The 20,371-nt window shown below is 47.4% G+C and overlaps 1 protein-coding gene across 1 annotated transcript in view; it reads right to left on the reverse strand.

The window, feature by feature from the left end:
• IGDCC4 (immunoglobulin superfamily, DCC subclass, member 4) overlaps nucleotides 1-20,371 on the reverse strand; it is a 63,781-nt gene that overhangs the window by 37,809 nt on the left and 5,601 nt on the right. Inside the window, exons 3-4 of the mRNA XM_010572314.1 lie at nucleotides 13,632-13,773; nucleotides 8,485-8,618 (exon numbers count right to left, since the gene is read on the reverse strand). Of these exons, the coding sequence (XP_010570616.1) occupies nucleotides 8,485-8,618; nucleotides 13,632-13,773 (276 nt within the window). The remainder of the gene's footprint in view (nucleotides 1-8,484; nucleotides 8,619-13,631; nucleotides 13,774-20,371) is intronic.

The following is a 20,371-nucleotide window of genomic DNA, read 5'->3' on the forward strand; positions in this document are numbered from 1 at the left end:
ACTTAGCTAATTCATAAAGTGAAGGTGCAAAAGTAATAGCCAGAGAGCATCAGAAGACCCTTAACAAAAGCCACAGTATCAGAGATTTAAATGTAGACTCTCTCCAAATCAGTAAACACCAAATGGCCCTGGGGACCTAAGCTTGCCAGTCTCTGGGATTCAGTGGGAACATTCCCACACTTCTTTAACCATCATTACACCAGCTCTCTTCGTCATTTTCCTAGGCCAGCACACCACCTTCCAGGATGATGCAGAAAAAATCTCCAAGAAAAACGGCTGTAAGGCAAGTAAAGATACTCTGCTACCTCTTGCACAGACAGGAGGCAGAGAGACGGTCAAGTGAAGGTCTTTCTGGCTCAAGGTCACAAGCCCTGAAATTCCTCCTTAGTCACCTCACATTGTCTCAGTGACTGGAGCCAATTCACTCCAGTAACTTCCTCCTTGTGCTCAGAGGCTGATGTTTCCCAGGGGCTGACACCTATTTCATCAGATCTATTTGCAGTTCAGATTTATTTGCAACATCAGGTCTATCTGCAATTCACGTACATCTAGTCACAGCAGAGAGGCAACAGGCTGAAGGCCCTAGGCTGTGCAGAAGGACACAACCTACTTTTTCACCACCAGGGCTTGTTGCTCTGCCCCATTCCGTCTGCCAGAGATGGCCAATTCACATTACTGTCATACACAGCTTTGAAAAGAGAAACATTATGGGAAGCCACCTCATAGTGTGGTCTCCCTGATGCCAGGTACACAGAATGCTTCCTACAAGCTACACTTCAAACACACAACATGCTGGGAGCCTACAGTAACACAGTCTGGCAGCAAACAAAGACTGCCAACTTGGAAGGAAGAACTAAAAGCAGATGGATGCATCTGCATTAACTCAGGACAATACAAATCTGTTTTTCTAGGAGAAGTCTGGAAGGAAAGCTGGCTTTCCATGGGGAAAGATCATTAGTGATATCCAAAGATTCTGTCAAAGCCCTCCGGCTGGACACTTGCTGAGTGCCACAGAGAGCCTTGATCTGTCTAAGACCGTGCCTGAAGACACAGTGTTTGGTAACACTACCTGCCCCTCCTTATCCCATCCTTCTTTTCTTTCTTGCTTCTCAATCTAGTCCACAGTCCGTGTGGCATTGCCCCTTGGCTGCACTGGAAACAGTTGGGCAAAAGCATCTCTCAGTTACTGAAGGCAAACTCCCAGTTGTGTCCTGAGCGATCCCTGGGATCCCAGATATCCAAGCAAGGGCTCAGAGCAGCACGGCTCAGCTCCTGATTCAGCCTCCCCCACGATCTGGGCTGACTCACACCATTCTTGTTCCTTAGCACCACTGGGCCTGGAGATACTGGTGGGTCTTTGAGACAGGGACAAGCCTCCTCCGTATGTCTGTCCCATGTCTAAAGCAACAGGACCATGAGCTTTGCTATGCCTCTGGACACTTGCAACATCTTCACTCCAGCTGTTAAGATGCTGTAAGTGCCGTAGGGCACTGCTAGCCCTCGACCTCAGAGAGCTACTGAGGCTCTGCTGTAACACAGACAATTAATAATTAACAAGTGCCATCAGGAACCCAACCACATCAACCTTCCTGTCCCACAGCCCACTGCAAGCTGCTGACCTAATTATGATCTTTATTCTTAGCTCCCTTCCAGCCTCACGGTGCAGGCTCAGCCTGTTCAATACCCTCTGGGAGAGGCCAGGTGTGATCCCTGCAGTGCAGATGTGCTGATGCACCACACGGTTACACCACCACCAAAAGATGCTCAGAGGAGAGCTGAATGAAGCCTGACACTTAAACCCTGCTTCAGTCACAGACTTAACCAAACACCAGCTCTTATTTCAGGAAGCCTCAAAAGCACAGCAGATCTGGATTAATAAGAGCTGCATGTGGAGAATGCTGGAAGACTGCAAACCATCCCTGAATCCCACTATCATTGGTCTTCAGGAGTCAGAGGCAGAGCTGTCTGTAACACATGAGTCTGGCCATACCTGACAGCTCCAAACATCATGCATAGCCAGCGTTGCATGTAGGAGAGACCAGTTTCCCCTCAGGACCTGGAAACAGCTCACCTATTCCCAGCTGTACATCCCTTGTTCTGCTCTATTATCCTTGACACCTCTGTTGCCACTCAATTCAGTGCCAGCCCTGGGCTTAGCTGTTCTGCTTAATGAGAGGTGAGGGCTCTGAATTTTGTATCAAACCCTCTGTCACCGCAGGCTGCTAGAGCTGTCAGGAGCATGGCATATCATAGCCCCACCGAACTTCACAGACAGCTGAGCTGAAACTCCCCCTCCGGCTCCTGGGAACAGGCTGCTGACACTTGAGCTACGAGAAGCTTTCTCTCGGCGACATGAGTGGTGTGATGCATGCTGGCCCCGTACGAACTCCAGCCAAAGAGAGAGCTGTGTGTTTGGGTGGGTGCCTGACGCATGTCTGCACCAGCCCTTCACAAGTTTCACCCAAAATCTGTGGTCTCAATCCTGTTCCATGCGTGCTTGAAATCACTAGCATTGCTACGCTCAGTAAAAGGGAAATGGAGTGAAAGTTTACAGCTTATGTTAGGCTTTAAAGATCTATTTATTAAGCTAGAAATGCTGTATATCTATTCCTTGATCTTGCCATTCTCTGAATTCACACTTACCATGGTTTGCTTAGCATCCTCTGCCACAGAGAAGGATCAAGAGCATTTTTCACAACCCAGCAGATGCATTATGCAAACAGCTTCAGATACCTGCTGCCCAGGAAACTGGAGCTTCAAAACACACATAAACAGAGTCCTCATGGCTGAGCTTTAGGGACGTCAAGTGGAGAGCAGTTCCCTGCTTAACTGTTAGTAAAGTGAAAGAGGAGAGGGCAAAGAAAAACAGGATGCTAAAAGAAGAGAGGGGAAAAGCAACAGAGATCTGTGCCCAGCAGAAGAGGCACATGGAACAAGGACACAGCAGCTGCAGGCTGGAACTGGGATGTCCCCTTCTCCAGAGGTGAAGCATCACTTGCTGGTTAAATCAACAACTCACAGTAAACATACAGCTGTCTTATCCCAACCCATGTCTCCTCTCTCTATGCATATCCATGACCCTCTTGTGTCCCAGAAGCACAGCCTTTAGCAGCCTCCTGTGCCCACAAACACAGCTGTGGAAGCTCTCCCCCCACAGCTCTGCCCCCCATAACACCACAGGGCCCTGCTGCCTCTGCCACATGGGTTCCTGCTGGAGAAAGACCACCCCTGACCAGGTGGGACCATCACCGCACTCTGGTTAATGCTGCCCTTCGCCATCAATGGCAGCACAGACAATGGGATCAACACCCGGCTGCAGTCAGGGAGGTCAGACCAGAGCAGCACTGACCCAAATCTGAACTAACCTGTCCCTAGACTGCACAGTATCCGAGTTCAAAACTGCAAGGGGAGCACAGCACGTGTCGTCAGGGCTCAGGCTGAGCGCCAACCCAGCATCCAGCATGTCATTCGCACATGCAGGGACTGAAAATCCACTTGTGGTAACAGCACGTCTGTTTCTGCGAGGTGGTGGCCAACTGCGAGTGCTGCTCACTTCATCACCACCTTCCCCTCCATCTCCAAAGCTCATCCCATTCAATAGCTGTATTCTCCTACAGCCCTTTGGAGCAGGAACCACCCAGGTCCCAGCACCCAGAGCCAGGCTCTCCCTTGGTAACTGCAAGCCACAATACAAACACCAAAAGAATAAAAAACATGAAGGTGTTTCAGCTGCCTCCAAGCACTGTCCCTGTTATCATATTTCATACAAATATTTGGCTGAAAAATACATTTCCTGGGACACTGCTGCAGCAAGCTGCTACAACTGTCAACGTAAATGATGTTCTGCCAACGGCAATCTCACAGTGTCATCTCTAATAACACAGTACTAAATCCCAATTCACAGGGGACGTGCTCATCTGCTGGAAGACTCTTCAGTGGCATGCTCAGCCCAGACCTCAGCCCTGCTGTACCTATGCCCATTATCCTGATCTGTTCTCCTCATTCCTGCATTTATTGCAGCACAGGCAGAGGATCACACGGAGCACACCTGTGAGACCACCACACAAACATCACTGCACAGACATTTTGTCAGTGTTGGGGGAAGGCTGTTGCACATTCCGATTCTTGCCAGCATGGTCTGAGGCAAAGGTTTTACCCATATACATGTCACAGCAATCATGACTACCCTACATGCACACATCAGGAATAGGGTGCAGAGGATACAGGGAAGAAAAACCCCACACCCACAATCAGGTACATATCTGCATCTTCCTCTGCAAGTGCACCTCAGTGCCCAGCTCACCTGAGCAGACAGACCTCCAGCACCAAATGCCCATAATCACTCTCCAGACTGACATATCACTTCTAAGAGGGCAATTCCAAGCCTATTGCATTATCCCTATTTACAGAGGCAGAAATTAAAAGTGTTGAGGAACTGATTCTCCTCTGTGGCCCAATAACAGAGAGGAAAGGAGAACCCAAGAGTCCTGGCTCCCAGGACCATGCTTTGTTCACTTTTCTGCAATGACCATCCTGTAAATGTGAAAAGATACAAACACTGAAATCTACAGAAAGGAGCTGTGGGGTCAGTATCTCAAAACGGATGGTTTTGTTTTAATCTTTTGTACTTCTCCCAGCCCAGTCAAAACTCTATTATACTCTAAAATTGCTAAGATCTTTAACTTTCTTTACGTCACTTAGGGGACGCTACACTGCCTATACATACTCAAAGGGATTAAAAACCAAGGAGGAATGAGAATTTTTTCAAGACCCCCAACACTGTGTAACTAGAAATAAGAAGATGAACTGCAGGAAAGTAAAATTTCAGTTAGCTATGGAGACTAGAGATCCCAGTCTCCATTCAATGGGGAAGATGCAATGGGAGTTAAGGAGATCCACACTCCTTGTGTCATTTAAAAACAGAATGGATGAAGTCCTTGCAAAAATGTAGCATGCTTGCAGAAGCACAGCCTCTGACAGTTATTTGTGCCGCACTGGGGATGCAAGCCACATTGTACCAGTTGTGGGGCAAAAACATAGCAAGAGGTAGTCCCTATCCCCAAGAAAACACACAAAGAGCAAGCACGTGCATGACATAGAGGGAAAAAGTGAAGTGATAAGCAGTGACCTGCTGAGACCACACAATGTCATGTTCCCCAAGCCTTTCTGCTACTCTTCTTTGAGAGCTGCTTTATGAAGCATGGCAACACTTCCTTGTGTATGTCAAGGATGTGAGAACATGACCGGGACACGCAGGGCATTAACTTCATATACAAGTTCAGAGTAGGGCTCCAGAGCCTGCTTCCAGAAAAAGGAGCTACAAGAAATAAGACACAGCCCTGCTGAGAACTGACCCCAAGCAAAGGCAGCATGCACAGACAGAGCGCCTGGGAAAAGCATCCTGCAGCCAGTTCCTAATGCCCTTTTTGGCAGAGAGCACAGAAAGGCTGCTGCGTTCATCTGTCCAGGTGAGGGGTGAAGGGACGGAGCTGCCAGATGTGTTTGGTATTCTGTCCACCGGGGAGCAGTGGAGATCCAAGGGGAAAATCCAAGTTATCCCTATTTCCACAGCAGGCTCTGTTTCAGGGCTGCGTGACTGTATCCTGCTCTCCCGTCTGCTCTCTTCCCTTCCAGCTCAAAACGCCACTTCCCCAGGGAACGTCTGGAAATTTGCACCATGAAGTCTGCACAGCCGAAACATCTGCAGTGCTTACAGCACCGCTGTGCACTGCTGCTCTCTGCCCTGCCCATGTAAGGCCTGCATGTGTTTAGCCACCAACACACAACACAGCCTTTGCCACGTGATGGGGAAGTCACACCATCAAGGGAAATAACACTTTTGGGGTTTTTAGGCCATGCAAATATGACAGAAGGGGGTCGTGCTAATTGCTGCCTCTACTGGGAAAGGCCTTTAATAAGGGAGACGGAACAATTCCCAGCCATCATATCGGGAACAAGGGCGGGGGGGGCGGGGGAGGAAAAGGACAACTGGGCAGAAGAGCTATAGGGAAATGGATTCTTTTGCTATGCACAGCCAGTTCAAATCCAGCGTTGTCTGGCAGGGACAGAGGCATGAACACAAGATGTTCCCAGGCTGGAGGGCTGGCAACCTAGTGCAAGTGGAAGCGTTTGCATTATAATCAACACAGCCCCGAAATCTGACATGAGCACACAGATTTGGTCAGCATCACACAACACTGCCCAGTGCTGTCAGTGGGACACCAAACCTGCAGGCACAGTTGGTAAGGAGACACTAGGTCCCACTGCACAAACCTTTTCCAGGGGCCTTGGCAGTGCAGCAGGACTGAAAGACTGGACTCCCATCTTACCTCAGCACGGAGGGAAGAAGTAGTTTACTTGCTCCTGCCTGCAGACACATAGGACTTTGGCCCCTGAAATTTCCAAATAGCAACTCAAGCAACACTAAATAGCTGTATTTCAGGCTATTGTTCTTTGGGGTTACCGCCCCCCCCCTGGAATTTTGTTTGTTTGTTTGTTTGGGTTTATTTTTTACAACCAACAAAGGATTTCTGCCTGACCAGTTCACTCCAACTACTATCAGCTGCTTCTGAACAGGGAGGAAGAGACTCCTCAAGCCAGACCAGGCGTCCAAAAAAGTGCCTCTGATGGTGAAGTGCTGAATCAAAAAAGGATCAATACCATGCCAGTCACTCATGGAGGAGTTTGCAGCCCGCACAGGTCACTGCAGTTTCCCATCTGTCTCAGAGATACTTCTCCCCAATTATAAAAAACCCCAGAGATTTAACAGGCATGTTTTTCATCACTATCAGCTCAATCTGGTAAAAAACTCAACCTCGCATATTTGTTTTTGCAGCCAGCGGGTGGTATGGTGCTGCAGAAGTGAGATTTGGGTGAGAACTCCAGGCAGAAATCTGCTCAGGCCGGCTGGTGCTCCAGAAGGAACGCTTCCCATTTAACCTCTTCCATTGCCTCCATTTGCAAAGCAGATTAAACATTGCAGAGTTACAAGATACAATTATGCAGCATGAGTTATGATGTCAAGGACAGCATATTCACCTTTGTAGCTTGATCAATATTACTTATCAATAGCGAACCAGACCCAGCACGGGAGCTGTCTCTGGAGTGTGGAACTGCCCATCACAAGTGCTCCCCTCGCCTCTGTGCTTCATTAAGCACACAGAGGATCTGGCAAGGGCTGGCAATTAGATACAGAGCATTCAAGTGCTCACGAATTCTTTGCAGATTCCACACAGATTACCTCCACGACACAATCCATTGATCAGAGGTGTATTCTCAGACTCCACAGTTAATTACACTTGCTGCTGATAGATGAACGGCAAAGCCACCTCCGTGAAAATACATTGGTAGCAGAATGCCAAGCAATGCAATCCTAAACAAAGACAAAAGGGGCCGGGAAGGATTTCAGAGCTTTCAAGGTTAAAGCTGCCTACAAAATACACTGGGGTCAGCATGAACAAGAGACACAGACATGGCAGCGGGGCACTGTCCCGAGAGAAGGGACAGCTCAGCCAGACTCCCAGCCCTGGTGAATCTGTCCACTTGCAGGACAGGGATTATACAATACTGGGGAGGCAGCCAGGCGTGCTGGGAAGGATGCTGGAGTCTGGAGACCCCCACTACACTTATGCTTTCAGCTACATTCTCATGTCCAGACTTGCCCACTGCACTCTTGGTTTACATAGAAAAAAAGCACTCAGAGACTGAGGCCCAGATTGGGAGACGAAGGACAGCCCATACCCAAAGCCTTGCTCCAACACTCTGTGTCACCAGAAGAAATCCCAGCTGAAGCTGTTCCCAAATACCACAAAAAGATCTCTGGAGCCTACCCAACAGCTCAGCAAAGAGCCAGCAATATGGACACAGAATGCAAGTCAGATGTCACCATGCTTAACATCCTCTGGACTCCGCTAGGCAACCTGGGGTAGACACAGCCCTGCCAACTACTCCAATTATTTCTCTTGCTAGCTTGGGCAGGCATCTTCCTCTGTCTGTGCCAGCCTTTGCTTGTGTTGCCATCCAAGGCCACTGAAGATAAGATCACAACACCACTGCACTTCCCCAAGGTGCAAGCAGGGTACCTGACCCCTTCTAAGAGCCCCAGAGCATAAAAGAGTCTAGGGCTGTTAAAATGCACCTGCTGTAACAATCCACCTGCAAAAGAAAATCCCTGGGCACAGAGAGAAACAACCCCATTATTATTGTTGGCTGCCTAGTCCTGTGGCTGGCCAGAGCAGCCAGCTGCGGCTCCCAGGCGGCAATACCTCCCAAACCAGCCTGCTTCTCCCATGAGAATAAAGAAAAAAATCTTTAATAAAACACTTTCTCTGCAAGTTTTAACCAAAGCCTGCCACATGCAGACCCCTGCCACACCCAGACCATCAGAAGAGATCATCACCGATATTTTAGCTCAGCTTGCCATCACACACAATGGCTATCCAGTAGACATGTCCCCAGCCCAACATGCTGCTGCCTGCACCTTACCTTTCAGGACACTGAGGACTGCATCATTGCTGTAGCGTTTTCGGGCGGCGTTGGTTGCCACGCAGTGGTAAGCCCCAGCATCGCTCTCCTGCACATCCACAATTTGGAGGACACCATTTGGAAGAGTTATAAACCTGAGTGACCAAAACGAAGAGTGAGAGACAGGCTATGCCTTACCTGAGCTATTCATCAACTCAAAGCCTTTTTATCCCTTCCTTTTCTCCTGCAAATATATCATGTGCAGGTCCTGGTAACCACAGCAGAATGGAACCAAGAAACCTTTGAGCAACCCAGCTGGTGGTTCTTAAAAAGCAGCAGGTACAGACCTATCTGTCACCCTGGAGTCTTCACAACATAGGATCTGCTTTTGGGAGACCAGGCCAATAGGACTTTGCTGATACAAACCAACTGTATAGTACAAAACAACTATATACACACATGCACATTTCTACATACTTATTTGCAGATGTCTCCAAGTGAAGTGCCTTCGCACACACTACAGCCAGTTTCACCACTTGGTTTTCACAAAGGTTTGGGATCCAGAGAAAAAATACATTGCAAAGAAGTCTGAACATCATCTTTTTCCTGCTGCACCTCAAGCATGTGAAGGGACCAGCTGATAGACAGCTGCAACTTCATGGCCCAAAGCAGCCAGAACACAGCCGCCTGAAGCTGCACAATTCCTGGGTTGTGTTGATTCCTTTTGCTCTTCCACAAGTTTCTGGCTTTCACAAGCTGACAAACTCACAGCCAGGCATTCAGTATCCCCCCCATTTGCCCATGGAGTGCTACTGGGCAACACTTCCATGGAGTGAAATGGCTACATGGCTCATAACATGAACACAATCCTTGCTGCATTATACTGAACAAAGCAAATGATTAGCAATTAGCATAAAAGTAGGAGCTGGCTGTCAGCATCTCCATTTTCTGCCTGGATTCCTAGATGGCAGCCTCTTTATTCTTGAATGCAAGGCGCAAAGCCTACGTGATCCTTTTTAATTATATATGAGATTCATTTTTAATTGCAAGCCTCTATAAACAGAGCTGCCGAGCTTTGACAGGCAGCTCTGGGTTATCAGTCTTCATTATGAAGAGGACACATTCAAAGGCAATTGCTAAGGGGAGGGATAGCAGCTCTTCCATGGGAACAGCACAAAGACAAGTTATAATCATGAATGCCAGTCCTTCCATCCACAAAGATCCCAATAAGTACACCCAGGAAGTAGAACTGTGGTATTCCAGGTGCTGAGACAGCTGGAGTGCCATGAGCAAGGGTCATGGAACAAGGAGGGCCTTAAGAGATCACCTATCCTGTGTTCAAGCCATGGTCACCAACAGCACATCTGCTCCTGCAAACTTTTATCCTAAATCTCCAGTGATGGAAATACCTCCCTTGCCCTAAAGCAGTCTGTTCCAGCTGCGAGTCTAGTGTCTATCCTGGACCTCAGCTGCGGCAATCTGAGCTCATCACTTCTTGTCCTCTTCACAGCTGATGAAGAAACAGAAGAGCTAACAGAGCTCTTCCAGTGACCATACTGTCTCTACTGGCACAATCCTATAGCCTGATTCATGGACACAGACTCGCTGAAGCTTCCCACGTACACAAAGGCAACTGCCCCACATCCCTAAAGCCATGCTCCCACTACTTAAAAAGACACTTTTCTCAGGATCAAGCTCCAGAGGCCTCAGAGGAGGTGGCACCCAGAAAGCCCTCATCAAGATGTCTCATCAGGACACAGGAGAAAGGAGACAAATATTTGCATCCTCTCAGCTCTGTGGAGGGAAAGCCTCCCACTGCGATAATATTTATTTTTGTCGTGCATCTGCTATTTGAGTCTGTAATTAATATCAACATATTTCAAACACTAGGCAAGGCATCTCCCAGCCACAAAAAGACACTCCAATTATGTATCACAGATTCACTGAGGCTGGGAAGGACCTCTCAAAATTGTCTATGGTCTTTCCTCTTTCAGTGCAGGGTGAGCTAGACCAGGTTGCTCAGGACTGTGTCCACAGTCATGCTCAGCCAACACACTCAGCTTCTCTTGAGGGCAGAAAACAAGCCACTGTGTTTCTAAAGAAAGCAGGACCTGGAGGCAAGGGGGAGTGAGTGGGGAGACTCAGTTGACACATAGCTCAAGATGGTCCCTTCAGCAAGACCAGCAATAGAGATATCTACTTAATGCAGTACATCCTGTTGGGAAAGCACGATGGAGGTGAGCATCGCTCTCCCGGGGAAGCAAGGAGGGAAGAAAGGCAGGATTTCTCTACCCACAATTTCTCCCAGCTCTTCACAAAGCCTCCAGTTTTTCAGGCTCCCAGCAGCCCTGGACTAGAAGCCCCCGAGCAGCCTGCAAGGGCATTCTGCTCCATCCCCAGGCTCTTTAAGGAAGCTAAGTTTGCCTGATGATTCTGAGCAGACAGCTGGTGCTAGCTTTCCTTCCACACAAAGGGCTGATCTTTGTCTGCTCACCTTCACTATGGATTAAACAGAAAACAAAAACCAAAGGACAGACAAAGGCCCTGGGAAAAACAGAAATGCTGGCACCTCAGCAGTCTCAGGAGTTTTGCCATTGACAGCTATAGCACCAGGATCTCACAGGAGACTGCCTTGAATAGGGGTGAAAGGCAAGCCCCCCACTTGCAGCAGGTAGCTGGTTAAAGGGTAGCACACTCAGACCAGGGCCCAGTTACCATGGGCACAGAAGGCAGCAAGCTACAAGAGCAAAAAACACGTAGCTGTTCCCCTCTGTGCTCCTCCCTGAGCAGACTCTACAAGAGAGCACAGAGGGGCTGACAGCTGCTCACCTCTTCAGCGACGATTACCAGGGCAGTGCTCAAGAGCTGAAATCAAGCACCGCTGCCTTGTGTCCAAACCCTGCAACCCTACAGCTCAGTGCACTATGCTGTGGGTATAGCAGAGAATATTCCGGTATCAACAGTCCAACTCCCTTTCTTACTTTCTCCTCAATGAACTGCTGGCACATCCTTCCTCGCAGTCTTTTGAAGGTACACAAAATAGACTAAAGCACCAGTCCTCAGGACAAGTTAGGAACCTGCAGCTTTGTTGCAGACTCAAAGTTTGCAAGCCCTTTTGCTCACAGCTCAAGAGCCCTGTAAGTGAACGTAAGCCATATTAAGGCACTCCTGACACACGACAGAAGCAAACTCTCCACACAGATAAAACCGTCACTTAGCCAAAACGTGGAAAAAGACATTGTGATTGCAGACCATGTGATCTATAGGGTACGTGCCTACGTGCAGACCTCTAAAGACCTCCAGTTCCTAGCAAGTACTCATCTTGGCTCTAGAAAAAAATAAACAGCAATTTGGAGCCTGGTGTGAAAGCCAGCCAGCACCTAAAACAGAGAAGAGATTATGCCAAGAGAAGTAGCACACACCCCAAAGCAACTGCAATCTAGAGAAATCCTGCAAGCCACCTCTCAGCAGCTGCTACAGATTTAAGACCATGTTTTTTAAAAGTACCTCAGAGCCAGAATTGCAAAATACTTCTGTGCCTTACATATGAAAGTTAGATTTTGTCCTGAACTTCAGCAGGGCAGGAAAGGTATTCTGAAAACATCACTAAGCACTTCTCTGCCCTTTGGGCTGTCTAAGTATTTTTTAAGCTCAGCCTTCAGCACCCTCAAGGTTGGCACCATGCTAGAACCTGCACCCAAGGGCAAAGGCTGAAGACAGTGCCCAAAGGTAAGATCAAGACAAAAAAAGGAAAAAAAAAAGAAAAAAAAAAAAAAAAAAAACACTAAAAAGAAAAGGGAAAAAAAAAAGCAGTGTCAGTTTCCCATGATTATTCTATCCCTCTTAAAAGAAATCATAAACACTGATGTTGTAGCATTATCTCAAGGGTTGTATCTATAGCCCCAGAGCCTGATTTTGTACAAACACCTAACCATGCTATTCTGGAATATGAAATCATCATCCTGACGCCTACCTATCCAAATGATTGCATTTTCACAGGCTTATCAGAAGTGTGCACAGGAAGGAGCCCACAGTAATCAGGCTGGCCTGAGAACGGGTCCTTAGGCATGATGCAGTAAGGATAATAGAGAGCTCTGGTTGGCAGCCAACATTTCCTGGAATTCACTTAATTCCTTCGAAAGCCGGTTATATTAAAACCAACAACAACTAGACAACAACAAAAAAGCAAATGCTTCTGAAAAAGCATATTAGCTGAAACATGATTTAAAAAGCAAGATCTGCAGCCAGAGATTACAGTTTGGCTTTTACAAGGAAAACAATTTTCAGGCTGCCCGTGTTGAAAGCAATCTCTGAGTAAGTAATTTCACAACATCCATCGAGCTGTCTCATTAAAAAGCCATTGCTCTATCTATGGCACACTTCCGTCTGCAATCCCTTCTTTTTTGGTTTTTTTGTTGTTGTTGTTTTGTTTTTTAATTAATTAATTTCCTTCTTATTACAAAGCAACAGCCTCCTGTAAACCTTTAGTTGCCACACTTCAGACTCAAAGATATAAGCAGCCATTCTTATAGAAACAGTCATTACTGCAAAATTATTCCTAAACCTTACCCCACCCCTCTTTCCTTCCTCTTCTCCTGCCTCTTGCCTTAACTTCCCTGGGAGGGAAACCGCTCCTTCTGCAGAACAGAAAATGAGTTTTTAAGAACTGACGAACAATGCGGTCACTGATCCCCTGCAGAAGTGATATCTACAGACCAACTAACAGCCAACTAATGGTTTATCCTCTTCTCATGCCTGTAACTGACTTTCATTAAGGAAAAGGTATCATGCTGCAGGATTCTTATCTTTTCCCCTAAAAAAAGAAAATTCAAGGTCTTTTACTAGATGACCTCTAAATATAGGAATAAAACAAATGGAAAAACCTCCCAGGTTACTGAGCACAGACAGTACTCTAGAAGAATCATTAGCCCCAAGCACTTGGTCCATCATGGGAAAGGTTCCAGAACAAGAGATCAGTAATAAAAAAGGGCTTGGTTTTTTTTTTTTTGGTGGGTTGGATGATGTTTGGGGGAATGTTAATTTTATTTAGGTGCTTCTATCATCTCTTTCTTCATTCTACCTTTTTATGAAGGATTTCCACATCATGAATGGTCAGGTTTTGTTTTGCTTTTTTCCAAGCTAATGCAGGAAAAAAATCAGGGCATCACCTGGGTTCTGCTGGAACAGCTTCATGGTCCTTCTCCCACGTGATGACAGGGGAGGGCAGTCCTTCGATCCGACACTCAAACCGGGCCATGCCATTTTCTTCCACTGTCTGTGACTCTGGCTGTTGGAAAAAACGTGATAAGGCTGGGGAAAGAAGAAGGGAAGGAAAGTTAATAACTCAGTGTTTCTCCTGAGAAATGCAAACCTGTTATGATGATAAGAGGAAGGCTTTTCCCTCCTAAAGATAGCCTGAAATGCAATTCCTCACTTTCCCACACCCTATAGACCCTCAGCCGTCCTAGAAACAGTAACTTCAAGGTTTCAATGTGCAAATTTGCTTCTTGCTTCATTTTCTCCTTTAAGGCAACAGTGTGAGAGAAAAGATAGGCAATTACTGGGTTTCAGCAGTTGCCTTCCTAAATTGCTTCTTTGTTTGTTCACTTGCTCCATTTGGGAAGGACATGTAGAATGAGAAAAAGAAGAGGGAGAAACACAACAACCCTGAGAGACCAGAGTTTCCCCTTGCCTTGTGGCATTCCCGCAGCCGCAGGAAATTAAAACAAGGCAAGAGGAAGAACAAAGCCAGATGTCAAGTTACTTACACAAAACAACTGCCCACAGGCTGGCAGTGCTGGAGACTAGGGGAAGAGACCGTAAGGATTATGATCCTTCTTCTCCATAGTGAACAGCTTTGCCTGCAAAAACCAACTTCATCCTACTCAAGCAGATGAGATGCAGCCAAGGGGATACAGACACAGTCACCTTCCTAAGAGGAGGAGGATAGATTTCCTACATGCCAGGACACTTGTTTGCTCTCCAAGGCTCATCCCTGTCTATATGCTTCTTTCTATACTAGAGAGGCTGAACTTGCTTCAGAGACAAAGCACTAATATTTATGATTGCTCTTGGACCGCACCCTTCCCATCCTTCATATGCAGCTGCCTCATCTTCCTCCCCTTCCATGCACACAGCAAAACCCCACTGACTTCAGTGGAACAGAAATCCTCCCCCTGGGGCTGTCACCAGATGTCCTATCAATAGTATAACCCGAAGGCATCTCAGTCACACGGTGGAGTTTTGAATATGCATGCAGGCTCCTTGATGGGGGCAGAAAGTTTGTATTCTTCTCCACCAGAAGAACTGGCTTCTGCTTTCAATAAGTCTCTGTTAAACCGCCTTTGCTGTTAAACCCACCCTGCCGTATGAATTCATCCAGCAGTGCTATAACACAAGTGCCAGAAATCCTGAACATGGCACAATAAACATAAATTTCAGCCAGAAAACAGGCTTGACTGCTAGGTCAAGCACAGCACTGTGCTTATAAGGACCCCAAATGACCTTCTGGTCCTTCAACACAATTATGTGCTTGTGCCACCACTGCTTCCCAAGAACATCCATCATTGTTTTGGATTTTATAGGACTCCAAAACTGAAGTTTCCTTTGCATCACACACACACACTCAAACATACATACACACGCATACACACTTTATTGCAGTGTTAGCTTGAGAAAGTATGTACAGTTTTGAAAATTAAATGCTTTTATGTGACCCATTTTAACCTTGGCGTATTCTCAGCTGTCATTAGTGGTTTTCTTTAATTTAAATAGTTATCACATGTTTAAAGCAACTCACTGCTCTCCACAGCAGCTACAGACTGAATTCTTCCCACCAGCTGTCCGCCAAGTCTAGTTTTTCAATTCAATACAAATGGCAATGAAAAAAGTTTTCCTGGAAAAATTTAAAAAATACATTAATATGTAAGGCCCCAATTCAGCCAAGTGCTTTAGTATTTTCAAATATACACTGCAGACCAGTTTAACACAGAGTAATTTCTATGGATTACAAGATCTTTTAAGCTCATGTTAATAAAACTTGCTGAACCCAAGAGTTTAAAAGAAAATCCATCAAATGCCAGCACATGTTCAGGATGGCACCATCAAAACAACATTCTCCTGGCAGCAGATACCCTTAATGCTCTTTCCTGTTATTCTCTTTTCATCCTACAAGTGTAAATGAGAGGCTATGAAGGCTCATGTACCCAGAAAGGTCATGATGGGAGGCAGGAATCCTTCCAAAAAGATGAAATCTGTAGGCACCTCTGTTCCCTCCACTTCATGTCAGGTCACCTGTTCATTATGATGTGGCATCATTTAAGCTGATACAGTAAGACCCCAAAGTTTACAGCAGCTTTAGACCAGTCTCCAGAGACTGGAGAACCTAAGTAACACATGGTGTGCATGAACAGCAATGCCACCGTCACCAACAGCGGTGAAAAGGCTCCATAAATCCCAGCTGGCATCTCCCCACTCTCTTTGCTCTCCCTCACGGCTACATGCATGTATATTTTGCACAGTTTGGTAAGAGATACAGAATGTTTAGCGAGCCAGGCTTAACTCTGCACATTTTGGCATGAAGTGCAAAGGCATACAAAAGGTGACAGTGCCTCCTGGTCTCCCCAGGGTTGCCCAGACAATAACCTGTCTCAAAGCAAGGGGCTGCTGGCTATTCCTCCCCATCACCTGCCAGACCTGTGTCCGCAAGCTCGAAATTCCCTGCTGAGAACCAGATCCTGCCCTTCACCTCCATCCAGCCCCATCTGCCTGCTGTGCTGGGCTCCGGAATGGCTCTTCAAAAGCAAAGAGCCAAGAAATGCACCCGTGACAGATTTTTCATTAGGATGTGGAGGACCGTGACTAAACAGCAACCCTGATTAGGGAGCGCAGCGTCCCTCTTGCTCCAGGCGGCATGCAGAAACAGCCAGGGTTCCCAAGCAGAGTCACAGCTCCCCGGCAGAGCCAGCAAAGGCTGACTGCTCGGTGAGTGCCTGAGGTTCAACCGTGGCAATGCAGAGCGAACCATTTAGTGTCTTTTAGTGTCTTCTAGTGTCTTCTTCTGATAACTCTTGGAGTGGGATTCAGAGGCTGAGCAGTGCTGTCATATTCCTTTTACAGGATCAAGATAGGCATAGTGGGGATCACTGAGGACAGCCTGAAAAAAATCACCTCTGCAAGCTCTGAAAGAAGCAGCCTGCAGCCTCCCCAGTGAAGGAGAGGACAGGGAACATGAACAGGGATCTTTTGTGCACAGTAAGCAACACCAAAATAAGATGAGAATGGTGAAAAGATTTCTCTGATGCAGGACTGAACAAGAACCCTGGATCTCGGCACTGGCAAGGCTCAGAGACAGACTTGCTGGTCAGGCTCGCTGCTGCTCCACAAGCATCCTCTGCATCAGCTTGGGGCCAAGACCACAGCGTGCTGTGATTCCTTGTGTTCTTCCTCTGTCATCCCAAGGGGTACCAGGTAGAACGGAGAAGGCAGAACATGTCCAGCAACTACAGTGCAACACAACCTAGGCTCAGAGCTGTGCTGCAAACAGCTGGTGCTGGGAGGAAAGAAGATAACCAGCCAGAGCAAGGCAAGCCTGCTGTGGAAGGAGAGGACTGGAAAGCAGGTCCTGCTACTCTGACGCACTGCACAGACATGCGTGCGGGTCACAGCGAGCACAAGACAGGCTCCAACACACTGCTCACCCTAGGGCCAGAGGGATCCTTAGGAGGGGCTGTTCTCCTCCCAGAAACACATTCTGATGGAAGGGACTACTGCAGAAGTGCTGCAAAGTGAGAGGTTTTCACGTAGGCAGGCAGGGAAAGAAGATGCTTGAGGGTAAAAGGGAAACAAAGATGACAGATACATACTCAACATTATTTTCAACTCCTTAGCTAGGGTTTAGCTTGCAAAGCCACCCCGAACCACAAAACACCTTCCAGCCCCGTTACACTGATTATCTCAGTAAAAATTACCTACTGCAGGTGAGAAGGTGAAGAGCATTACACCAAACTGTCCTCAGCAACATTCCAAAGCTCCAGGCTCTGTGGCTTCAGGAATGGAGCACGCAGCTCCCTCCCTGCTGACATGTTAAACCCAGCTGGAGCCAAGCCGTGTGTGCCAAGGCTTTTAGCCCAAAGCCCAGGGGTGACTGCAGTACGGTGAAACACAGCACCCTCCCCCTCTCTCAGCAGCCTGATCGGTGCAGGAGGCCATGAGCTTGGAAAGACTGCCAGCCAGCAACACTACACCCCAGGCAGAAAATGCAGTCTATGCAAGGAATTCAGCCTTCTGAAATGGGCTTGCTGCTCTCTCCCACAGCGCTTTGCCCCCAGACTCTCAGGGTGCTCCTCTCCTTTGTATCTTTTACAATTATTAGTAGGTATTTCTAAGATGGGGGCAACTTCAGCCCCCACCGAGATCACATACACCACCCAGATGACCTGTCTCTGAACAGCTCACCTCTGAACAGGCCTGGGGGGTGGAATGGAAACATGCACAGAAAGTCATGGAAGCGATTTGCCATGGCCCCACAGCACAGCAGAGGCAGAGCCAGAACAGCTCTTGGTCTGCAGGGCCATATGGCAGCACAGGTCCTGTGCTGCCCAGCTAATCCATACAGGGCTTGCTCCTGTCTCTTCACAGATGCCAGTTCCCCACCTACTCAAAACAGCATCTGAAAGTCACATCTGTGGATGGTCCAGGGCCTGTGCATTCATCTGCTGGAGGTTTTCCTGCCCAGCCTGGCTCTGCATACAGTCACTGGCCTTCACTCACCTGTGCACCTAATCCACCAAATAAATAGCATAAAATCCATAAGATAAATCCTTAAAATAAGAGTAAATCCCAGTCTGCCTTTACTCAAATCCCAGACACACTGTGTGTCACAGAGAAGATACACTCTCCTTGTGGATCACGAAAGCCCATGTGCATTGATTCCTGCTGTGGCCTGTACCTCCAGGTGCAGTAACATCCCAAACCTCTCCTGCACGCACTGCCAGCAGCCACGCAACACAAGCCCATTCCCTCCAGGCACAGCAAACGTCTTCATCTGACAGTCACAATTACTGTAATTTTCTAGAACCTCCCTCGCACAAAATGTTTAAGCTAAATTAACAGCTTTAACAAATTTTCACAAATGTAGTTATTAACAGGTAGATAGCTACACCTTCCCACAATTAAAATAACGCCCCTGGTATTCCACATGGGAGCATGCAGGGCTTGGAGAAACCTGCAAATCTAATCCATCAGCCTGAGCAGCTGTTAACAGGCACAGGCACAGTCACACCAAGAGCCATCACAGACTCACTCCTCCTCGTTCGCCACGGCCACCACTGCCACGAGGTGTGGATGGCCGACCATGGATGGATGCCCAGTGCGGGAAAGGAAACACACTGTGGGTCAGAAGCACAAGCTGATGGCAGGGATAACATATCCCACCTGCTGAACAGGCTTTCTTCTATTGCCCCATACTGATTAGCAGTGCCCAGGGCAATCAGGACAAAGAATAACTCCATCTACACAAAAACAGCTTTGGATAGACTACTGTATTCAGTGGCAGGGGAAAAAACCCCAGACCTTTACAATCCTCATTTGCACCAGCTGAATGCTAATGTAGCAAGTGCTTCTGCCAAACCCACAAAACAAATCTAAGGGAGAGATGCATTTCATTAATCAATTCCCTCCCTGCTCTCCATTCAGAAATGAGTATGTCATGTCAGCTGCATGCGTGTGCCACAGAAGCAGCACTTTCCCTGTGCAGATGGTAATAAAAGGAGACATATGAGTATGCACAAGGAGAGAGTTCACCTGAAATTCCCTGTTTCTGGGAGAAACCCAGAACGGGATGGAGAGACATGTCACCTACGCACGCTCCTCTAGAAAAATCCAGGGGGAGGGAAGGATGATTTAAGTCAGTCTCCTGGTTTTGAGATGTCTCCGCTGTTCTCACTCGTGAGACACCAAACAATAAATCCAGGTCCATAACAGATGCACAAACCATTGTCACTGGGCAGGAGGCATGGTGCAAACCTCAACGCAAGTCACCCCTAGAAGGGAATATATCCTAATTCAGGGTGGCTGGGATTGGGGTGGGAACAGCCAAATAAATCCTCCCAGATTAATGACACCTTTTATACTCCAGGTCTCCCACCTCCCCAGACAATATCTGCATGCAGGCTCCCTGACTCCATCTTCCCAGCCCTCAGGGGTCCCTTTGCTTAATGAAATACTGGAACCAGGTATTTATCTGGCACTACAAATCACTGAATGGAGGAAACAGGAGGGATGGGTGACCAGCAATCTGTGGGTGCTGCATGCTAAATGTTTTCTGAGCAGAAAAGGAGGACATGTTGCAAAGGTCAAAGATTTTCCCCCTATCTGGCAAAAGCTCCACCTGCCATCAGAAGTGCTGGTTTCTACAGCACAGTGCTCACAGACTAACACACACGCTTGGCCAAACCTGGACCACCCTGCCTGGGGTACCAGAGGCTAAATACATCACAGAATAAAGTGGGTGTTAGGACATCCGCTCTGCATCTTCACCTACCACAGCTCTGAGCAAGTGCAAAAGCACCACGGCCCTGATGGTGTGCTGCACAACTGCATTCATCAACATTTGTTGTAAGGGACAACAAAAAAATGTTTTTACAAATATATTAAGAGTAAAAAGAAACCCAAGGAGAATATCTATCCTTTAATGGATACAGAAGGGAATGTTGCCACAAGAGATGAGGAAAAGGCTGAGGTACTTAATGCCTTCTTTGCCTCAGTCTTTAATAGGGAGACCAGTTATCCTCAGGGTACTCTGCCGCCTGAGCTGGAAGGCGAGGATGAAGCACAGAATATACCCCCCCTTAATCTAGGAAGAAATAGTTAGTGACCTACTACACCATCTGGACACTCACAAATCTAT

This window comes from Haliaeetus leucocephalus, unplaced genomic scaffold, assembly GCF_000737465.1.
Source record: "Haliaeetus leucocephalus isolate CR32 unplaced genomic scaffold, Haliaeetus_leucocephalus-4.0 Scaffold339, whole genome shotgun sequence".
NCBI classification, from domain to species: domain Eukaryota; kingdom Metazoa; phylum Chordata; class Aves; order Accipitriformes; family Accipitridae; genus Haliaeetus; species Haliaeetus leucocephalus.